Source organism: Ruditapes philippinarum, unplaced genomic scaffold (genome assembly GCF_026571515.1).
Source record: "Ruditapes philippinarum isolate M1 unplaced genomic scaffold, ASM2657151v2 ctg3738_1_1_1_1, whole genome shotgun sequence".
In the NCBI taxonomy this organism is placed as follows: domain Eukaryota; kingdom Metazoa; phylum Mollusca; class Bivalvia; order Venerida; family Veneridae; genus Ruditapes; species Ruditapes philippinarum.
This window is the reverse complement of record NW_026859265.1, coordinates 44,488-65,571: the sequence shown is the minus strand read 5'-3', so window position 1 is coordinate 65,571 and position 21,084 is coordinate 44,488. Positions and strand designations below refer to the sequence as shown.

Below are 21,084 nucleotides of genomic sequence, written 5' to 3'. Positions count from 1 at the left end.
GTAAATATTATTATCAAAATACATGTATATCCATCATTAATGGAATTTATGAATATCTTAGATTTAACAAAACCTAATAAAATGAGACATTGCATGCATTATTTTTTCAGACATATATATTCCGTCATTTCCTACAGCAGTATTGTCTCTTAAACTATTGAAAATCAGATATTCTTACTTCTTGTATAGCGCAGACAGTTTTTCTGAAAAATTATTGAACCACGTAATGTTTGGCAAAGTAAAAGAAAACAAATTTGGTAATTTTATCGACTTTGTGATCAAGTCCATTAAAGGTCTTACAAACCACTAATTTATATCATTTGGCCGTGTGGGAAGTCTTAAAGTAGTATAAACTGATTTTTAAGACATTATGAAAGTAGTGTCCTTTCCATCTCTTGGATTAGCCTTAAGAATGAATTATAAATTTAAAGTTCAGCATTTAGGAATAGTTGTAGTTATAGGGATATTAATATTTTTGATTAAGAATATTGGGTATCTCGTCAGTGAGTTTGCTATACATCATAATATCAACGTTGATGTTTGTGACACATGTTCCATGAAATATAAGAACCATGTTCGACAAACTAAAAAAATACCAAACATTATGCATCAAATATTCTTTCCGGTTAAAAGTAAAACGCCATCAAAAGAGCTAGTAGATGCACGTGCGAGTTGTATAAGTGAGAATAAGAATTTTACTCATTATTTATGGAATGAGACGGAAGTAGTTAAGTTTATTCGGAGGGAATATCCTCACATGGAAAAGAGATTCAGACGATATGACTATTGGGTCCGGCGAGTCAATGTTGCCAGATACTTGATATTATACCACTACGGGGGTTGGTACGTCGACCTTGACATGACGTGTATACGCAGGTAAATATTTTGTAGATTTATACATTATGTTAAGATATAGAATCTTTATACTTCTGCTATTTGAAAGATTTATATAATAATTGCTTGTAACAAATCATAGAGGCAAGTTCAATGTTATTGTTTCTTCAAGCGAGAATTTCAATTATAATTCATTTACAACGATTGTTTTACAATGTTCAATTAAAGCGTTCATAACGTTCATTTTACAGCGGTCATGGCGTTCGCTTTTACAAGCTCATAATCTTTAACTTTTATGATGCTCACGATTAACTGAACGGTGCTGTGATAATCCCTATAACATGCATATATATGAATTTATTGAATATTATTATGCTTAATCCCTTACCAAGGTCACCTTCTCACTAAAATGAAGTTAAAAACGAATTCTTTTTGATTGACGAATTTTCAATCGATTTATCTTTAAGTAATATTGCTATAAAGTCAATTTAACACAGTGCGGAAAAGAAATTAAAAGACGCTTTGAAAATCACTTTGTGTAGAAAACTCATACACATATCGTTTAAATTTCTGTCAAATTTAACCAATATATATGTTAAAAGTTGAGCATTTGAACATGAACATTCAACCAATGTAAGTTCTACATTGAATCTATGTAAAATAAGTTTCTTATCAGTATAAATTCTAAATTGAATTGATGAAATAGGGACTATGACATTAGATATACTCTATGCTCATCCTTGCGTAAAATATTTCTATTACAGAATATTTATTGAAATTTATGCAATTCTTACCGAATATGTCCAATTTGAATAAAATAATGATTAAATTATGTATTGTAAGCTGCGTTTCCTATAACAAATCAAGTAAAATTGGTCTTTTCTTAAAAAAATACTGCCAGCTTTTTAAATGATACTAAATATTCATATTGTAACCACCTGTAGTGTGTAGAATTTTAAACAGAACATATCTACTTTGGGTGAAGTTAAAACATAGTTATTTTATATTTACAAAGGGACTGCGTAGCAATTATAAATATTTTCAAATATGAAGTTTGAGCATATTATATCTTTAAATTGATATGAATTCTAAATTGAATTGATGTAACATAATAGTTATCAATATAAATTCTAAATTTAATTGTTGTATTATAATCATTTTAACAATACGAATTCTAAATTTAACTGAGATTTACGTACAAAGTTAAATCAATATATAGAGGATATTTGTTTGTTTGTGTGTAAGATGAAATTTTATTTCATCGAGTGAGCTTTAAAAACAGTATTCTCACGAGTGGCGTAGTCACGAGTGAGAATACTGTTTTTAAAGTTCACGAGATGAAATAAAATTACATCTTGCACAACAAACAGACAAATTTTCTTTTTATTTTATGCTTAAAAACAAGTTAAAACGAAATTTCCATAATTTTAACGTTAATATTAAAATCTGTTTCCCCCATTGAGAGCCCCATTTTACGGAATGCCGTTAGGGCCATCGCCTATGAATGTGTTGATCTGAAACGCGATAGTCGATAGTACGATGGTGAAAATGCGAAATCACGAAACTACGATGGTGAAAACGCGAAAGTACGATGATGAAAACGCGATAGTACGATGATGAAAACGCGACAGTACGATACTACGATGATGAAAACGCGATAAACTATCGTGTTTTCACCATCGTACTGTCGCGTTTTCATCATCGTAGTTTCGTGATTTCGCGTTTTCATCATCGTACTGTCGAGTATCGCGTTTCAGATCAAACCATTGATAGGCGATGGCCCTAACGGCATTCCGGAATGCCGTTAGGGCCATCGCCTATGAATGTGTTAATCTGAAACGCGATAGCCGATAGTACGATGGTGAAAGCACGAAATCACGAAACTACGATGGTGAAAACACGATAGTACGATGATGAAAACGCGATAGTACGATGATGAAAACGCGATAGTACGATGATGAAAACACGACAGTACGATGGTGAAAACGCGATAGTACGATGATGAAAACACGACAGTACAATGATGAAAACGCGATAGTACGATGGTGAAAACGCGATAGTACGATGATGAAAACACGACAGTACGATGGTGAAAACACGATAGTTTATCGCGTTTTCATCATCGTAGTATCGTACTGTCGCGTTTTCATCATCGTACTTTCGCGTTTTCATCATCGTACTTTCGCGTTTTCACCATCGTAGTTTCGTGATTTCGCGTTTTCACCATCGTACTATCGACTATCGCGTTTCAGATCAACACATTCATAGGCAATGGCCCTAACGGCATTCCGTACCATTTAGACGGAATTTCTCATTTAAATCAAGAAGTCTTGAGCTGAAAAATAAGTCCGCCAATCAAGGTTAAATGACGGTGATATTTATTCATTTTATTAGAAAAATATGAATGATCGCTTGTTTTAATAATAAAAACAAACAATTCTTGCAGGAGAAAATTCCAACCATCCATCCATATTTCTGTTACTTACTGCGAATTTATATTAGACATGGCTTTCTAAAATGTAAACGGCAGCCATTTTTTAAAGTTGTGTATTTCATGGGAGGAAAATAATTGTGTAAGATTCAGAAGGATATAATTTGGATTTGTTAGTCATACACCTTTTTAAAAGAAAGAAAACTTATTTGAGGATTGTAACAGACAAAAAGTAAGTGTTGACAGAAGTGTAAACATTCAGAAAAGGAGCTAGGATAATGGAAAACTTGGAAGCTTGCTGAAGGAACGCTGGGTTGTTTTACTTATTTTACGAGTGATGGCTGTCAATGCTTTTCAATTTTTCATAAAGCATGCGGCAGTTATTGCTCGTAGGATACTTTAATATGCCCAAATGTCATCAAGAGCAGTTTTGCATGGGGAAGGAATGTATTTTTCAGACTGTAAAAACGAAACCAAAAAAATTTAGAGACGAAATTTGGTGATTGGAATTGAAGGGATAGAAGTAAGTTTTCTCTCTGTGTTACTTTTGACATTTAAGTTATTTATCTATTTCAGCCTTGCTATTTCTTTTAACAGCCTGACATTGTCAGAATTGTGCGTAGAAATAAAATTGAGGTACCACATTGGGAAAATCTTAAAAAAGTAGTTTCGTCATTGAAAAAAGTGAAATTATATTTTGATAATTTTCACTGTGAAATTATCAAATATAATTTTCACGGATAAATCAGTAATCCACTGAAAAGCATAAAATAAAAATTCTTAATTCAATTTGTAAACGATTGCAAATCAATTTAAAGTACATTTTTTTATAGAACCAGCATAAGCCATCAAAAGCCGGGTGACAATGATCTACGGACAGTATACCTATATAATATCTCGGTTATCCTTCAGCTCCTGTAATGTAATCTCTAAATCAAACAAACCATTTGTTTGCCATTTAACAAGTTTACGTTATATTTAACTTTGTTTGTATTTAATTTCGTCTCTTTATTGTTCTTTAGAATTTTGTCTCTTTATTGTTCTTAACAGTACGCCGTTGGCGTAAATACAAATCAAAATATTGTGGTGTTGGCATTTAAGATCAATTTCGGTAGCAGACGAACTAGTAAAACACTTATCTTAAGACCAATTTTCAATCTCAGCATCGATTTATTTAAATTTTGTGAAGAAGTTTTATAATATATTTAGTCTATGTTAAAATATTTATCAAAATTTAAATGTGTTTTTTTTTTCAGTTTTAAACAGCTTGCAGATGAAGCATTCCGCATGAACAAAAGTGTAATTCAACATTACACCTTCCCCGTGGGGACGTCTAATGACTTTTTTGGTATAACGCCAAGACATCAGTTTTTAAAGTCGGTGCTAGACCACTTACCCAACTCCGATAGGTGGTTCATCTTCCCTTACCCTAATACAGTTCTTACAACAGGTAGACTATATTATTATAATAATTATAAAGGTTCTGTACCGTAAAACTTATGATACAGATCATTGCAAGATAGAGAATGAAAACTTGATACCCAATTCTAATTTTAGATTCCTTTTTATCAATAATAAAAATATCGCAATACAAATTATTAAGGATGAAAACATTTTCATTTTCTTGAACACATCTTTACTGTAAATCAAAATATTTTATATATATTTATAATGTCATGCTCAGGGATATTGTGTGATTATTGCGAAATAAAGCTTCTTCTTCGTATCCTTCTTTATACTTGTTTATGTAGAAGGTATAGCCTAACTGAATGTCTCCAAAATTTACAAGTACTGGTGGTATACCATGAAACATTGTAATGGCCCCAAGCTGGTTTCGAACCAAAGAGCTATGCTGTGAATCAGGCATCTTAAGCACACCCTCTTAATAACTACTCTCCGTAGTTGGACTCTGTTACATTTCTGTTCTTCATTTATTACAGTAATACTACCTAGGCGCTATTCACCTCTTTTAAAAGATAACATGATGTTCCTTCTCATTTGGCCATTGCAATAAACTAGATAGATATGTACTTTAAGTACAAATATTTGCCTCATACAGAAAGGCACTTGCGACTTATTCAAGTTATCAGCTTTGGAATATACAAACGAAATGTTTACATCGAATAACACATCATCAAGCATAAGTTCTATTATGCATACACAATCAAAAGGATTCTTAAAATGAACAATGCATACCCATTTACACTATTGTCCGTAAAATAAATCTTCAAACTAGGCCTGCATATTTTTCAAAGTTGTTGTAATGGTCAGCAAAAAGTATTTCAGTTTTACTAGGAAATAAGTAATGATGCCTTGATGATGCCTTGAATGTCGTAAATTTTATAAAAAAAATTGCTTTTCTGTAGCATTGGCAATATTCATATAATTTTAATACCCGTTGTAAGAAGAAAAAAAGAAAAGGATTTTACATATAGACATATATCTTTTTTTCAGGAACGACGTATATGTGGGGGAGATACCTAAATTACCCGTATAAAGAGGAATTTTATATATTAGAACAAGAGGCAATTAAGGTCTATTTACAACATCATCACGACTCGGCCTGGCATGGTTGGGACGCTCAACTTATACGTTTCTTTGTACATCATTACCATCAACTGTTAATTCTATGTCTTCTAACAACTATAGTTGCTATATATCTGTGGATATTACGAAATAAACGTATCTTGAGGAGGACTAGCAGGGAACATACAATTTTACAAAATGGATTGAAATGATAACTTCCAGAAAATAGTGATATGTTTAGTGATTTTTCGTATAATCTGTGATTTGATAATATCAAGAATTTAAAAAGTAGAAAACTCAAGTTGAGCAACAATTGGTATTTTAAAGTTGGTATATTCCAGGTAATAAAGTTCGGTAAAGCTCGGTAAAACTCATAAATGGAAAGCGTCAAAACCTTTTTGGAAAGGAATATATTTATAAATTTATCATGTGTGCATGCCCCATTCCCTGCCAAAGCACTTGATATAAACAGGTCAGCTTCAAAAGTTGCATCTTGTTGAAAAACCTCCTAGTCTTCCATAGTCATTTTAGATGTCCTTTTTACAAATATAAATATATAGAAATTCGGCAAACTTCGTCATTTTCCGTTCTTTATGTAAATATAAAAGGCATTTAGTTGTCAAGATTCTTTTCTCTGTGCCTTATAGGCGTTTATTTAAGTTTTATCGTGGTTACGAAAAGTGATGGAATATGTCGAATTTATTTTACGACGGATGTATATCGCCGATGGATTGTAATGTATATTTTGTATAAAACAGCCAAAAATCTTTTCATTGAAACCTAACTTGTTGGAGTTTTTGATGTTGTTTTTCATTATCAAAAAGTTATAGATAAATACACATGTTTTAAGTGAACTGGTGTGTAGAATTTTATAAAAGCTCTATGAGTATTTTTGTATTACTTTACAAAGAACAATTTTAAAAATATAATTTTTGTAATAAGGGAATGAATAACAAAAGTATAAAATTATTGGCCTTTTTTTATAAAATCTGACGGTTGATTCTCAAATATTTATTTTATAGATTCCATGGAACATTCAAACACATTTACAAATATTTGCTAATTTGGCAATTTTCAGGTGTACAAGCTGAAACTCCTTTTATATTTATTCTTGTACCATTTTAAAACCACTGTTTACACAATTTGCTTTTTGCAAATAAAGACTTAAATTATTTATATTTTATACATTTTCAATGCAATTATTAAAATGTTTTTTGAACGAAAGAACTATTTTAGTTATCTTTGTAGAAAACTTCAAATTTAACATGGTAAATATATTACATGTACCATGGTACATATATACATGTAGTAGCAACAAACCACGACGGATCGTTACCACGAATGTTTTGCTTAAAGCGTACCATTGGCAGATTATCTTTTTTTGCTGTTCTATGCCACGATTTCAAATATATCATTTATATATGAACATTTCGTCATAGCCGAAAATGGGTTATAACCGTATTGCATTTTATGTCACACCGGAATTGCGTCATATAACCGCCATATGACGTCACTCCAACTTTGCAGATGGCGCAACACCTCAAGCACCACGGTGTACAATATTTCCAGCACAAGGGATAGAAAATATTGAAATTCTGTCTGAGTTACTTCCTCACAAAAACGAATCCAAAGACCTTATCGAGATTCGAGCCCACAGCAGCGGGTGGCATATGCTGCATTCAATGTGCGTCACGAATAGCTTATAATTTTTCCAACCCATACGACATAAACAATGCGACACACGATCGTCTGCTTAGAGTTGGCTTATTTATTGTTAGATGTTGGCGTTTTGTATGCATTCATTTAAAAAAAAATGTCTCTTGTCAGTTAGTACAAAGCAGCGGGGTATCTCAATAACGCTTGATTGGGTTCAACACCAATGTCTTACAATATTTCAATATTTCAGAGTATATAAAACCTAATACAAATGCTTATTTCCGGTTCAAAGAAATGTAAGCAGCTATGCAATGAATATGAGCATTAGTGATACGGGAAAATTGGAAGTATCTCGAATATGAAAAATAAATCAAAGCAACGAATTACGCATGCCTAAAAGCGTTAACTTATCTCAAATTCCGGTTAAGTCGACATTTGGTTATTTGATCTTTTCAATTGATATGAAACAAGCATATAATGGATAGGGCTCTTGCCTATAGCCGCGTCACGAAAAAACCAACGCAATGCGTTGGCGACCAGCTTCGCTTACAAATCCTATTACAAGTAGAGAAACTGATAGCAAACAACATGGATCATGATCAGACTGCGCGGATGTGCCGGTTGGTCTGGATCCATGCTGGTCGCAAACGCACTATGTTGGTTTTGTCGTGACGCGGCTCATATAGTTCTAAGTAGTAATTAACATTACTATGTTTTGTGAGCACTGTATAGATACCGACGCCTAAGCACAGTAAACGTCATAGTCCGAATTCTGGCACTTGAATCCGACAAAGTTAAAGACACAGAAAAATAAGGTAGCAGTCTTTTGAACTGGACATGCTGAACGAAATGGTAACTTTAGTACATTTGTAAAAGTATGTAAAAAGTTCTCAAAAATTCATGTATTTATCTATCTAAGTATTAATACGGGACATATACACTCATAACTGATACGGACGTAATAGATTTTCTTGCTGTAGACTGAATTCTTATGTCATAATTTATCTTAAATATGATACATGCTTTGTAAACGAAGATTTTGTCTCCAAGGTGGTTTTGCATCGTGTCAAAATATAGTCGGTAGAAGAAACACAACTGTGTAAACATAAAAACTCAAAAGCATTTGTGTCAACCTATGCTACCTAAACTTATTTTAGCAGGTTGTTATAAAATCCCAAAATCTTTAATTAATTATGAATATCATTCAAGTTTGATTTAATAATTATAAAAAAAAACAATTTTGGCTAATCTGGAGGCATACAGCTTTAAATATAATTGAATAAAAATCCATTATTTATGTTTGAATATTATGTTAATTTTATTTCTGTTTTGCATTCAAGATAATAAATTATGCTTTATTTTTTTTTTAATTCTTTTTAACATATATGTATTTATACAGCTCTATATTCATATGCATAACGATTCAATGATTTTTTGTTGTTGTTGTAAATGACTCATTTTCAAATATTTATTTTAAAAATAAATGCCATTGACGTATTTGTTTTATTCTACTTGTTTCTATTGTGTATCAAGTGACACACCCGTAAATCAATACATACATGTGGACCGTTTCAAAATTATTTCTAAAGTAAATAGTTCGCCAACCGCTATTTTTTGTAACTTGATACCCTTAAGCAAACTCTTATATACATTTTCGTGCGCGGATTAATACAAAATCTTTCAGGCAATTAAAGGTGGGAGTCACAGTATGGCTTTTCGCGGTGTAACTTCTGAATAGGTTAATCAGAAGGATATCAATGCGAACTTGATCCCATAGGGATATTCTCAATTTTTTTTTGAAATTTATATGCGTGAATTTTTGCGACACAATTTACATACCATTACATCAAATTTTATGAATAAAACATTTTGCTGCTACACAATTTAGCACAGATAAGATAAAAATTATGACCACATGAACAATAAAATCGAAATATTTGCCCAGGGTGCTTATTTCATTTTGTTACTTAATATTGGATGAATATTTAATGTTTAAACAAGTATGAATTGAATGGAACATATAGAAGAAAAAATAGTCCTAGGCGGGATTCGAACCAAAAGCGATAAGGGACAAGTGGGCTGTAGTCAACGACATTAACCATTCGGCTACGGACGCATCTTCTTTTAATGGGAGACCGACACAATTTTGGTACTACAATAAACAAGAGGATCTAGGGGGTTTTTTTATATGTAAACTGTTAAGATTTTGTTGTGATAGTTCTGCCCTGTTTTTGAATTTAGAAAGTCTATTTTAAAATTCAAGGATATTAATATCAATGAGCTTTCAGTTTCAGTTTAGAGTTTGGCCAGAATGCACAGATGTAGATGCTGTCCTAGCTCTACCATGGTGATATAGTCTAATTACTTTCAATTCCAGCAATTAAAGGGTTAAGTAAGAATACAGTGTACGTTTTAAAATGGTGAAAAATTTGTCCGCAGCTCATTTGTATTTTTATACCCATTTATTCAATACAAGTCATATAGCGCCTTTTACTTATATATTCATGTTTATTCGATTCTTCATAACATAACAACATTCCTGAAACGCATCGGGAAATCCCGATTTTTTTTCATCTTTTCTTTAATAATTCACCAAAAAGTAAACGTTATTTCAAAAGATTTATAACATGGTATGAATCTAAAGGTATAAACCTTTAGGAAATGTCCGGTACAATACAGATATCAATATCCTTATACATTTATACCGTCAATATTGATAGGACGCATTCTATTCAATTCGACGCATTCTATTCAATTCGACGCATACCAACCAGAAAACAACTACCCCCAGTGTTGGTCTAAAATGAAATATCGGTTATTATCAATAATCGTTAATTTTGTTAAGAGTTAACTTTCAGAAACGGTGCAATCATTTGAGCAAATTCCAGTCGAATTTTAAAATATATATACTGAAAAATTTAAAAAAAAAATCGACATTACAGTTTTCCTTCATATATGCACCGTGTTTAAAATCCAATGCAATATTTATTTCATTCGTCAGAAGCGGGTTTCGAGGTTACAGGTTAGCATCATTTATTCCTGAAAATTTCAAACCCAAGCATCAAAATACTTAAATATGTTTTTCTCTTTGTTCCAGAAAATAGGAGTTTTTTCTTATTTTAGATAAAATACCATAATGGAAACTTTCATAAAAAAAACAACATACTCTTTCACTAATGATGTATGTTTTGAATTTCTACCTGTACAAAAATTAAAGTTTTAATTATTATTTTAAATTTTATTTTTGCTGGTGTACACATTGAAGTTTGTAAATAGTTCTGTTTTACAGAATACACGATGAGTATAAACACCCATTTCAACAATTCGCACCAACGTGCTCATGTGCACATGAATTGACAAAGCAATATCTAATTCTATAGTTTACACCAACGTGCATGAATTGGCACAGCCATCCAATTCAATGTTTCCCTTTGTAAACAAACAGAACGCTGTCCGAGAGTACATGGTTAACTAACTTTTGCCAAAGACTTTATTTGTGTGTATCTCCGTGATGAAAAGTAGATCCATTAAAACGTACACTATGTTTGGACAAAGTAGTGGTATTATGTATATACCTTTATAGTTTAGTTATATGATTCCAAAATCTCGCAATATAAGATGGACATAGATTTTTTCTATCAGTTAATACACGAAACGTTGAATGGATAAAATAGTTTTTTGTTGATATTTATTGAACCTCATACGCGCTTCTTAAAATTGTATTTTATTTTGTGATTGAGAGCTTAAGCACGCGCGTTACAATCATGAAGTTATTCAACTTGAAGAATAAGCGTTATTTCGTCTGCTTTATTTTCGGATGTTTACTTTATTTTTTCGTTATACGTCATTTGATTTATTTATATTGTGAGTTTATAATTAGCGTTAACGTAAACGTAGAAACTTGTGACAAATGTTCGATGAAATATCAAAATGACGCTCGTAAAACAAAGAATATATCAAATATTGTTCATCAAATTTTCTTCCCGGTGAAAAGTAAGACGCCGCCAAAGGCGCTAATGGATGCACGTGCAAGTTGTGTTAGACAGAATAAGAATTTTACTCATTATTTATGGAATGAGACGGAAGTAGTTAAGTTTATTCGGAGGGAATATCCCCACATGGAGAAAAGATACCGGAGTTACGACTACTGGGTCCGGCGGGTCAATGTTGCCAGATACTTGATATTATACCACTATGGTGGGTGGTACGTCGACCTTGACATGACTTGTGTTCAAAGGTAAGTAACAAAATCCCTGTTTTTGTATTATCTTTAAGAATATGATTCAATATAAAGAATATGTTGCGTATATTTCACTCTATGGTAAGAATATTCGTTTGTAATATATCTTCGTCTAAATGACCTTAAGTACTAAGAAAGAGAAAGTTTTATGTCCAGATATATGGTATTTTATGGCAAAATATCCCTAAAAGACAGATTAGTTCAACGATGTGTCCATAAAACTAAATGACAGAGTCAAGTGTTTGCAGTGGTTACCGGTAACCTAGAGTAGGACTTGACATTATACTGTATCATACCGGGGCGTATAAATTAACTCATAAACTATTAAATTATTTATCTATCGGACATTTTAATTTCAGTTTTTATTTACATTTTTACTTATTTCAGAATTTCGAGGCGGCGCTCGATTATATTATTTACTGATATATCAAAATTATGTTAAACAGATGTAAATGATATAAGGCTGTAAGTTACTTATTCTATATATCATGTACATTAAGCTGTAATATAAACGTCTATTGAATAAAAAAAAAAATATTTTCAACGGGTCGGGTCGATATCATGTTACTGCTGGGGAAAAAAACGGAACATATCCGATTTCTGTTTTTTTTTTCGTGTACATGAAGTTATCCTTTGTAGAAAAGTAACTTTTGTTCGTAACCAAGTGCACGTTTCTTTGTTCATTACTGTGTAGCCATACAAACAACGGCCCTGTTACAATAAAACTTTAATTATTTGATTACGAAATCGATACAAAATAAATATACAAAATAGTGTTAACTTTTAGTACGGTTAATTGATTTCCCATTGTAGACGGTTTTGAAAGAATTGAAAGAAAAGTAAACAATCTATTTGTACTCCAAACCTTAAAAATAACCATAACGTTTTTGTGAAATCCATAATTTGGTGTTTTACGACTTTTGAAATAGCAGCATTTTTTGCTAAGGGCTAGATTATTAAAAAAGAAATGAAAAAGATCTTAATTTCTAAGACTTATTGCATGTTTGAATTAGGCTACACAGCCTACAAAAAACAAATAAGGTAACTGCCTACCCACGCTTGTGTTGATAACATATTAGGTTACACTGTCTTCACATGACTGTGTTGATTACAAATTAGGTTACATTGACTACACATGATGTATTGATAACAGATTAGGTTACACTGACTACACATGATTGTGTTGATAACAGATTAGGTTACATTGACTACACATGATGTGTTGATAACAGATTAGGTTACATTGACTACACATGATGTATTGATAACAGATTAGGTTACACTGACTACACATGATGTATTGATAACATATTAGGTTACACTGACTACACATGATGTATTGATAACAGATTAGGTTACACTGACTACACATGATGTGTTGATAACAGATTAGGTTACACTGACTACACATGATGTATTGATAACAGATTAGGTTACACTGACTACACATGACTGTGTTGATAACAGATTAGGTTACACTGACTACACATGACTGTGTTGATAACAGATTAGGTTACACTGCCTTCACATGACTGTGTTGATTACAGATTAGGCTACACTGTCTACACATGATTGTGTTGATAACAGATTAGGCTACACTGACTACACATGATGTATTGATAACAGATTAGGTTACACTGACTACACATGATGTATTGATAACAGATTAGGTTACACTGACTACACATGACTGTGTTGATAACAGATTATGTTACACTGACTACACATGACTGTGTTGATAACAGATTAGGTTACACTGCCTTCACATGACTGCGTTGATTACAGATTAGGCTACACTGTCTACACATGATTGTGTTGATAACAGATTAGGCACATGATTGTGTTGATAACAGATTAGGCTACACTGACTACACATGATTGTGTTGAAAACAGATTAGGCAACACGGACTATACATGATTGTGTTGAAAACAGATTAGGCAACACGGACTACACATGATTGTGTTGAAAAGAGATTAGGCTACACTAACTACACATGACTGTGTTGATTACAGATTAGGTATAGTGCCTTCACATGATTGTGTTTATTACATATTAGGTTACACTGCCTATACATAATTGTGCTGACAACAGATTAGGTAGCACTGCATTCACATGACTGTGTTGATTACAGATTAGGTACAGTTCCTTCACATGATTGTGTTTATTACCAATTAGGTTTATTACCAATTAGGTTACACTACCTACAACTGATTATGTTGGTAACAGATAAGGTTACTTAGGCTAATTAGGTTACTCTGTCTTCACATGATTGTGTTTATTACAGATTAGGTAACACTGCCTACACATGATTGTGTTGATTACAGAATAGACAACAATGTCACACATGATTGTGTTGGTAACAGGTTAGGTTACACTACCCACACAAATGTGACAAATCAATTTTTTACAAAATTAAACTTAACTAGTCCAAGTAGTTCCATCGTGTATAAACCGAGCTTTTTTTACATAGAACTTGAATAATATGGTATCTCATACGCATTTAAATTAGCTATATATAAAAGAACATGATAAGTAAGAACATGCAAATTCATTTTTAAGTTGAATTGCAAAGTCTCATGCACAACATCGGACACACCCTTGGACCTCGATATGGATTGCAAAATATCTTTAGATGTAGAAGACATATAGATAATACATTTTTGTTTAAAGGAAGCAGACGACAAATCTTGTTGTCCAAAAATTATCATTTCACTAAACTTGATAGTTTCAAAAATGCACTATCAGCCTCTCCTAAGTTGAGTTACACTTTCTGTGACTTTCTGTCAGTTGACAAAAATCGGGACGATAAATTGACATCCACTGGTTAATTGCAAAGCTTCTTACGATCAATTGCGATATATTGGTAAAATAAAACTAAATAAAAAGAAATGTATAGATTTTCCTTTCTTTTACATGTATATTTGTTCAATTAATACTGTATGAAATTTATCTTTAGGTACTTGAATCAATATGAATCGATATGAATCGATATGATATGATATGATATGATATGATATGATATGAAATGGAATGAAATGATATGAAATGATATGATATGATATGATATGATATATAAAAAGCTTTCTTTTGAAAACCGTATGTTTGAAACAAACATTTGCTATATAAAGAAAGTATTTAAATGAAAAATATGAATTTTCAAATTTGTAAATATCTGTCTTTAATTAAATATCATGATTTTGACAAGCAGGTTAAAATAAGTTTTAAGTTTGACATTCAACAAAACTCTATATGATAGCTTGAATTTGACGTTGATGAAATTTGTGGCTATTTGAACTTTATCTATTGTGCAACAATTCAGATATTCCTTCCAAAAACTAGTAAGTGTCTTCTATTAACCAATTGCATCAAAAAATATGCACTTGCGACTTCATATTTCAAACAAATACAGCCTCAGGTGTTTGTGTATTTAACCTAAACTAAGTAGTATAATTTTCATATTTATTTAGAACATTAACATTTAAGTAAAGTGATGCAAAATGACAAAATGAAGACAAAGTACAAGTTTTTCATTCTGTTATATTTGGTTACCAACATGTTTATATTGATATATTTCCTTTTCAACCTCCATATTAAATGATTGCATACTTTCTGCCTTAAAACTCCAAATTTCATATCCATAATCCGGAACTAGCCAAAGAATTCCAAAGACATGTAGAACCTTTATAAGACGACATTTTAGTACTGACATAGATGACATAGATGTCTTATCTTTAAGGTTTTTTCTTCCATTCTATAATCCTGAGCTATTTTTGCCCCTTATTGCATAAATATCTAAGAAACACAAAAAAGATAAAAACAAATTCATAACTAACCTATACAATAGTGAGAAAAAAATCTCTAAAGAAGATCCAAAACGTCAAAATTGTAAAATTTAAAATACTTCCTAAAATGCCACTCATAACTTCTGACTCAAAACCTTTTGACAAATTATCATATCTCTAATTCCATTGTTGCATGAATAGGTCGTAAAACATCAGACTTTCATTTACATATGATGATAAAATAACTTCTAAACAAACTTTTTTATTTCATTTTCCAGCTTTTCCGTATTAGCTGACAAAGCATACAGACAAAATAAAAGCGTGGTACAACACTACACCTTTCCCGTTGGAACGTCTAATGATTTCTTTGGTGTTACTCCAAAACATCAGTTTTTACAGTCGGTGCTGGACCACTTACCAAACTCCAACAGATGGTTCATTTTCCCATACTTTAACACAGTACTTACAACAGGTATGATATTTTATTATTGAAATACCATACTTTCCCAAATTGTAAAATATCATCAACATGTATAAATATATTAAGTGTAAACAGATTTTTATATAATCTTGACTTTGTAATTTGTATTTATCATTCTGAAGTCCACTTCCTGAAACCAGATATTATGGGTGTGATACCAGGATGCAAGATACATGGTTATGACCCGAGTAGAGTTCGAACATATAACCTCTCTAGGTTTAGGTACAGACACCTTTACCACTATGACACCGCTTTCCTTTGATTTAGCTGTCGTATTGGTAGACATTTGTGTATGCACATTGTTATTTTCTGTAATAATTCAACAAAACCTATTAAAGGGGATTGGTCTGTAATGGAAGGTCTGTAATTATGTTGATAGTATAAAAATAAGAATTACACATATTAACCGATCATGAATGAATTATATATGGCAGCTGTTGGCAAGTGTGTGATACATGTTCAGATATTACATACATTTATATAGCAGATAATAGCATGTCCTAGAACAAAATAATATTATTCAGCAGATAAATGTTTATTCTAATTCACTAAGAATAATATCAAACATATTTTTCTTCAAGCAATATTTTATAAGAATATCTGGATGATTATTTCTATTGTTTTTTCTCAATATTTGAAATACTTTTGGAAAATGTGCCCATTGTAGACTAATCCACTTTAAAGGAAAATGTTATGAACATGATGCTGTAACGTCTGACGATGTTGAAACAACTTTTCCGTGTGTAGATTTTATTATTTAAAGTTTTCTTATTACCTAAAATATTACTAAGTGCAGATGATTAATACATCTCAATTAATATCTGTATTTAGTAGCTTTCGACCAATTTCTAAAAGTCCAAATCACACGGAAGACTCGCCAATATTTATATAGTTTCGCTTTACATTTACTTAATAGATTTTATATTGACAGTGTTTGTCAAACAGTTTACCACTCTCAACATGTATGAACTTGCTGAGCTACTGAAGAGGTGGTAACTAAATATTACTGGGCCAATACTGTACTGTAATTGGTACACCAATCTGGTTATTGATAATCTGATCTAAATTAAAGCAAGTATTGGGAATCTAAAACACACGTGTTGCAAATGATTTATCTATCAAATTACTTGCCTTTTGACGATATGGCTTCGGCCGCGCTCTTTATCTTATTTAAAACAAATCAATAGTTCTGCCAATTGTCCTGTAGTACATGGAATGACACTGAAAACGATCCGCGGTCTTCCACTGTTTGTAAATGTGAATAAATAAATAAATTTAAAAAAAAAGACACCTGACGATGTATCTAAAAGCTTAAAACGATCCGCGGTCTTCCACTGTCTGTAAATGTAAACAAACAAATAAATAAATTTTAAAAAAACGACACCTGACCTTAAAAGTATTGATGTTTCTAAAAACTTAACGAATATATCATTTGTATAATAATTCCACCAAACAAACACTTGTTTTCTTTTTCTTTAGGGACAACGTATATGTGGGGGAGATATCTCAACTACCCGTATAAAGATGACTTTATGATTTTGCAACCGGAAGGAATTAAAGAATATATTGAACATCATCATGACTCGGCCTGGCATGGATGGGACGCTCAACTTATACGCTTTTTTGTCCACTATTACCATATACTGTTAGCTTTAACAGTTATATTTATATTCATATATGTGAGTTTTTGTGTTTGTATTAGGTCAAAGGTTTCAAGGAAATTTACGAGTGATGTAAATGACAATATATCAAAGATTTTATGAGGCAATGCCAGTATACCATTTTGAAAGTATGTATATGTTTATAATTTGTTGGAATTATGAATCACAGATGTTACATGTACATCTAGTCAAATAACATAGGGTATAATTGAAAGCCAGAAGTGTTTAAAAATTATTATAAGCTGCCCTAACAAAAAAAAAAATGAAATAAAAAAACACAAAAAAACAAATAACACGTAACAAGAAGAAAATGAAAAATTACCGGAAGTTCTCTTCCAAGATGGAAATATCAGGTCCAACTTGAAATTATGAATTGTATAAAGATGTTGAACACTAAGTCAATGTGGACAAAAGAGGCCAAACGTTTCAAATGCGATAAAAGTTTGTTCCTATATAAACCGGAAGTTCTTTTTTCGAGATAGCGATGTTAAAAGGTCCATGGAATTTGGAATCTTGGATATGAAGATGTTATACAGTAACAGTTAATCAATGTTCACAGAAGAGGTGGATTGTTTTGAAAGCGATTAAAAATCGTTCTTGAATAAAAATATGTCAACCGAAAGTTCTTTCTACAAGATGGTGGCATGGGAACCTCCTTGGAATAAGGAATCAAATGAAGATGTTTTACTTACATTGTTGATAGAAAGTTTCAAAAACGATAGCAAACCGTTCCGCATCAAAATTTGTAAATCCGAAGCTTTATTTATTTTTAAGATGGCAGCGAAAGGTCCACCTTATATTAAGGTACCTGATGTACATCTCCTAAAGTAAAAGTGTAGTGCAAAACTTTTTATCCGTCCCTCAACTATAAAATGCAACCGGAAGTTCTATTCCAAGATGGCAACGTAAAGTTATTTGTTGTTCATAATTTCTTGTGAACAGACATATCAACAAATTGTGTTTTTGTGTTTTTTTTAAACATTTATCAACAGCCACATTTTGTTCGATCTCAGCTTTCTTATTCATGTAAATATATTTCCCGAAATACTACTCATTAACATTTTACACAATTTTAATGACCTATTAAATTTAGTGATATGTTTGACAATGTCAAGCAGACGACCGGCACAAATCAGAGTAGCGTTCTGAAACGTGCAGACGATTCATTTACCGACCATATGATGTCATAGATAATAAAATCATGAAACATCATTTTTAAAACTAGACTTAATCAAATAATAGAAATAGATTTATTGTATTTATTTAAAGTGTGATAGATTTAAACTAATGAAATAATAACTTTTTTTCTAAAACTTTGTGTCTTTGTTTATTGTTTTATTTTCAACCCATTTAAGGCCCAAGACCACAGTTATTTTTACTGTACGTTTGTATGTTCTATATAGACTAATCTGAGAGAAAAATATTCGGTTTGCTGTAAAAGATGGGTTGACTGGCTACTTATTTTTATTACTTTTTTTTTCACTTTTATGAGGTTTGTACTGTCAAGACGGCCGGAAAAAGGCAAAGCACCCTTGTCAAAAATCATCATGTGCATATGCCATCATTCAAATTGTTTTCAATTTATCGATCATTTCATATTTCCTCTAGTAAAATGTGCCTTTTCGCTATGTTTTTTATTCAAAAATTCATAAATACCCAGTATCAAACATAGTCACTATTTCTTGTGTAACTACTTCCGTATTGTGGAAAAAAAGAGAAAATAACTGTTGTCTTGTGCCATGTAAATAAGACATTTTTCAATATTCTTTATTCTTGTATGTTGAGAGTTTGTATGTTTTAACAATTTGATGATGTCAATGGTTAACAGTTATTTATTAGGCAAGACTTGCTTAACCAAAAGAAAAGAAAAGTGTTGATCAAATTATGCAACCTGCAAGGAAGGCATAATATAAGTTATGTGTGACGTTAAAACATTTTTTTAAAGTAAAAAAGTGATAAATATATTAGTTTGTTGTATTTTCATTGGCCATTTAAAATCGTAAATAAATCCCACAAAGTTATGTTTTTTTCTAAATATAATAAGTAGATTTCGTTTTATTTCACCACACATCGTGAGACTGTTTCTGTGAACAATATAGTACATGTATTTTAAAGGGTTTTCCCCCATTTCTACGTCCTATGAAAAGCACGCTATTCTATCAGTCATATGAATCTTTTGTCAAAATGAACTACATCGCAATTCAGACACTTCTCATATTAAGACATATCAGGTTTCATCCCATTTTATATTAAAAATGTCTCATCACCTGCTTATTCTTTTCTATTTTAAATGTAATTCAATATTGAGAATCTTTTTTTGGAAAAGAATGGGTGCGTTTGTTTTCGACCATAAGGGCGAAAAAAACTTTTCAAAAGTTATCCCAATTCGCATTTTTGAAGGTTGTATTATATAACAAGTCATAAAATTAAATGACTTGATTTAACGTTTATGTTTTGTATATTGAATAACATTATTTTTTAGTATGTGCAAATATGCGATTGTCAAAAGACTACACCGTCTACATTTAAGTTCCCGTTTGTCTATCTAACTATACAAGTCTATTCAAATATCTTTCCTTTAAGTTTTGGCCGAAGACCGTCTAAAATCAGTTCGACTTCCGTAAAATTGACAGGAATGAACTGGATATATGTAGAATTTTTATTGGTCATTTCAAAAATACAAGCTGTAATCTGGGAATCTCATTGGCCATTCTAAAATAAGTTAAATAATATAAAAGATTTCTGAAATGGTTTATGAGTCTAATTTTAAATAAACCTAAAGGAGTTCCGGAAACGAAATTTCGTCTTAAGTTTCTCACATATTATAAGTTTTTTTCATTTTCTAGTAAAGTTTTGCAGATATTCAAATTTAAATTTAACATTTCTACACGAATACAAAAATGCGAAATGATTTATGCAAGCAAAATCAGATTTACCCCGGCCAAGTTTCTTTTTTTTAAAAGATACTTCTTGTTTACTTTTTGAATTTATAAATGATTTCTTACAGAGCTGCTGTGCTAGAGTGAAATAAATTAAACAACAATTAAACGATAAAGCAGTTTATTGTTTACTTGTCCATATTTTCTCTTCATAATTTTAGAGACTCCACTGAGGTGTTTTGACATGACAGGACTGGAAATAATTTTTTGAGTTTGATATTGCATTTGATGTAGTTCTATACCAATTGGGCGTCAGTGGAGTCCCTTTAATGCATGCATTTCATGCAAAAATGTAACAAAACAACAATATATCACACTCAAGGGTGATACGGAATGATGTAATTGGCTTTGTATCAATTGCGTTATGGTTGGATATGTATAGTCTGTTCCATTAAAAATGGAAATTAACTTTTGCCTGGTATGAATTACAAGGGGGTGAATCCATGCGCGCGCATCCTTAAAGTTCTGATACCGCGAACACTTCATCGGCCGGTATTTGAAAGAAAAACGGGTGGTGTGAAGAAATCAGAAAA

General features: G+C 31.6%; 2 protein-coding genes across 2 annotated transcripts; both read left to right on the top strand.

The window, feature by feature from the left end:
- The first annotated feature begins 313 nt into the window (after positions 1-313).
- LOC132755883 (uncharacterized) lies at positions 314-6,965 on the top strand. Its single transcript, XM_060746815.1, has 3 exons — positions 314-876; positions 4,522-4,715; positions 5,720-6,965. The coding sequence occupies exons 1-3, from the start codon at positions 371-373 to the stop codon at positions 6,001-6,003; spliced, it is 984 nt and encodes a 327-aa protein (XP_060602798.1). The 5' UTR covers positions 314-370; the 3' UTR covers positions 6,004-6,965.
- A 3,920-nt stretch (positions 6,966-10,885) lies between these two features.
- On the top strand, positions 10,886-20,678 carry LOC132755882 (uncharacterized). The gene is made up of 3 exons (XM_060746814.1): positions 10,886-11,684; positions 15,749-15,942; positions 17,431-20,678. The coding sequence occupies exons 1-3, from the start codon at positions 11,212-11,214 to the stop codon at positions 17,712-17,714; spliced, it is 951 nt and encodes a 316-aa protein (XP_060602797.1). The 5' UTR covers positions 10,886-11,211; the 3' UTR covers positions 17,715-20,678.
- The last annotated feature ends 406 nt before the right edge of the window (positions 20,679-21,084 follow it).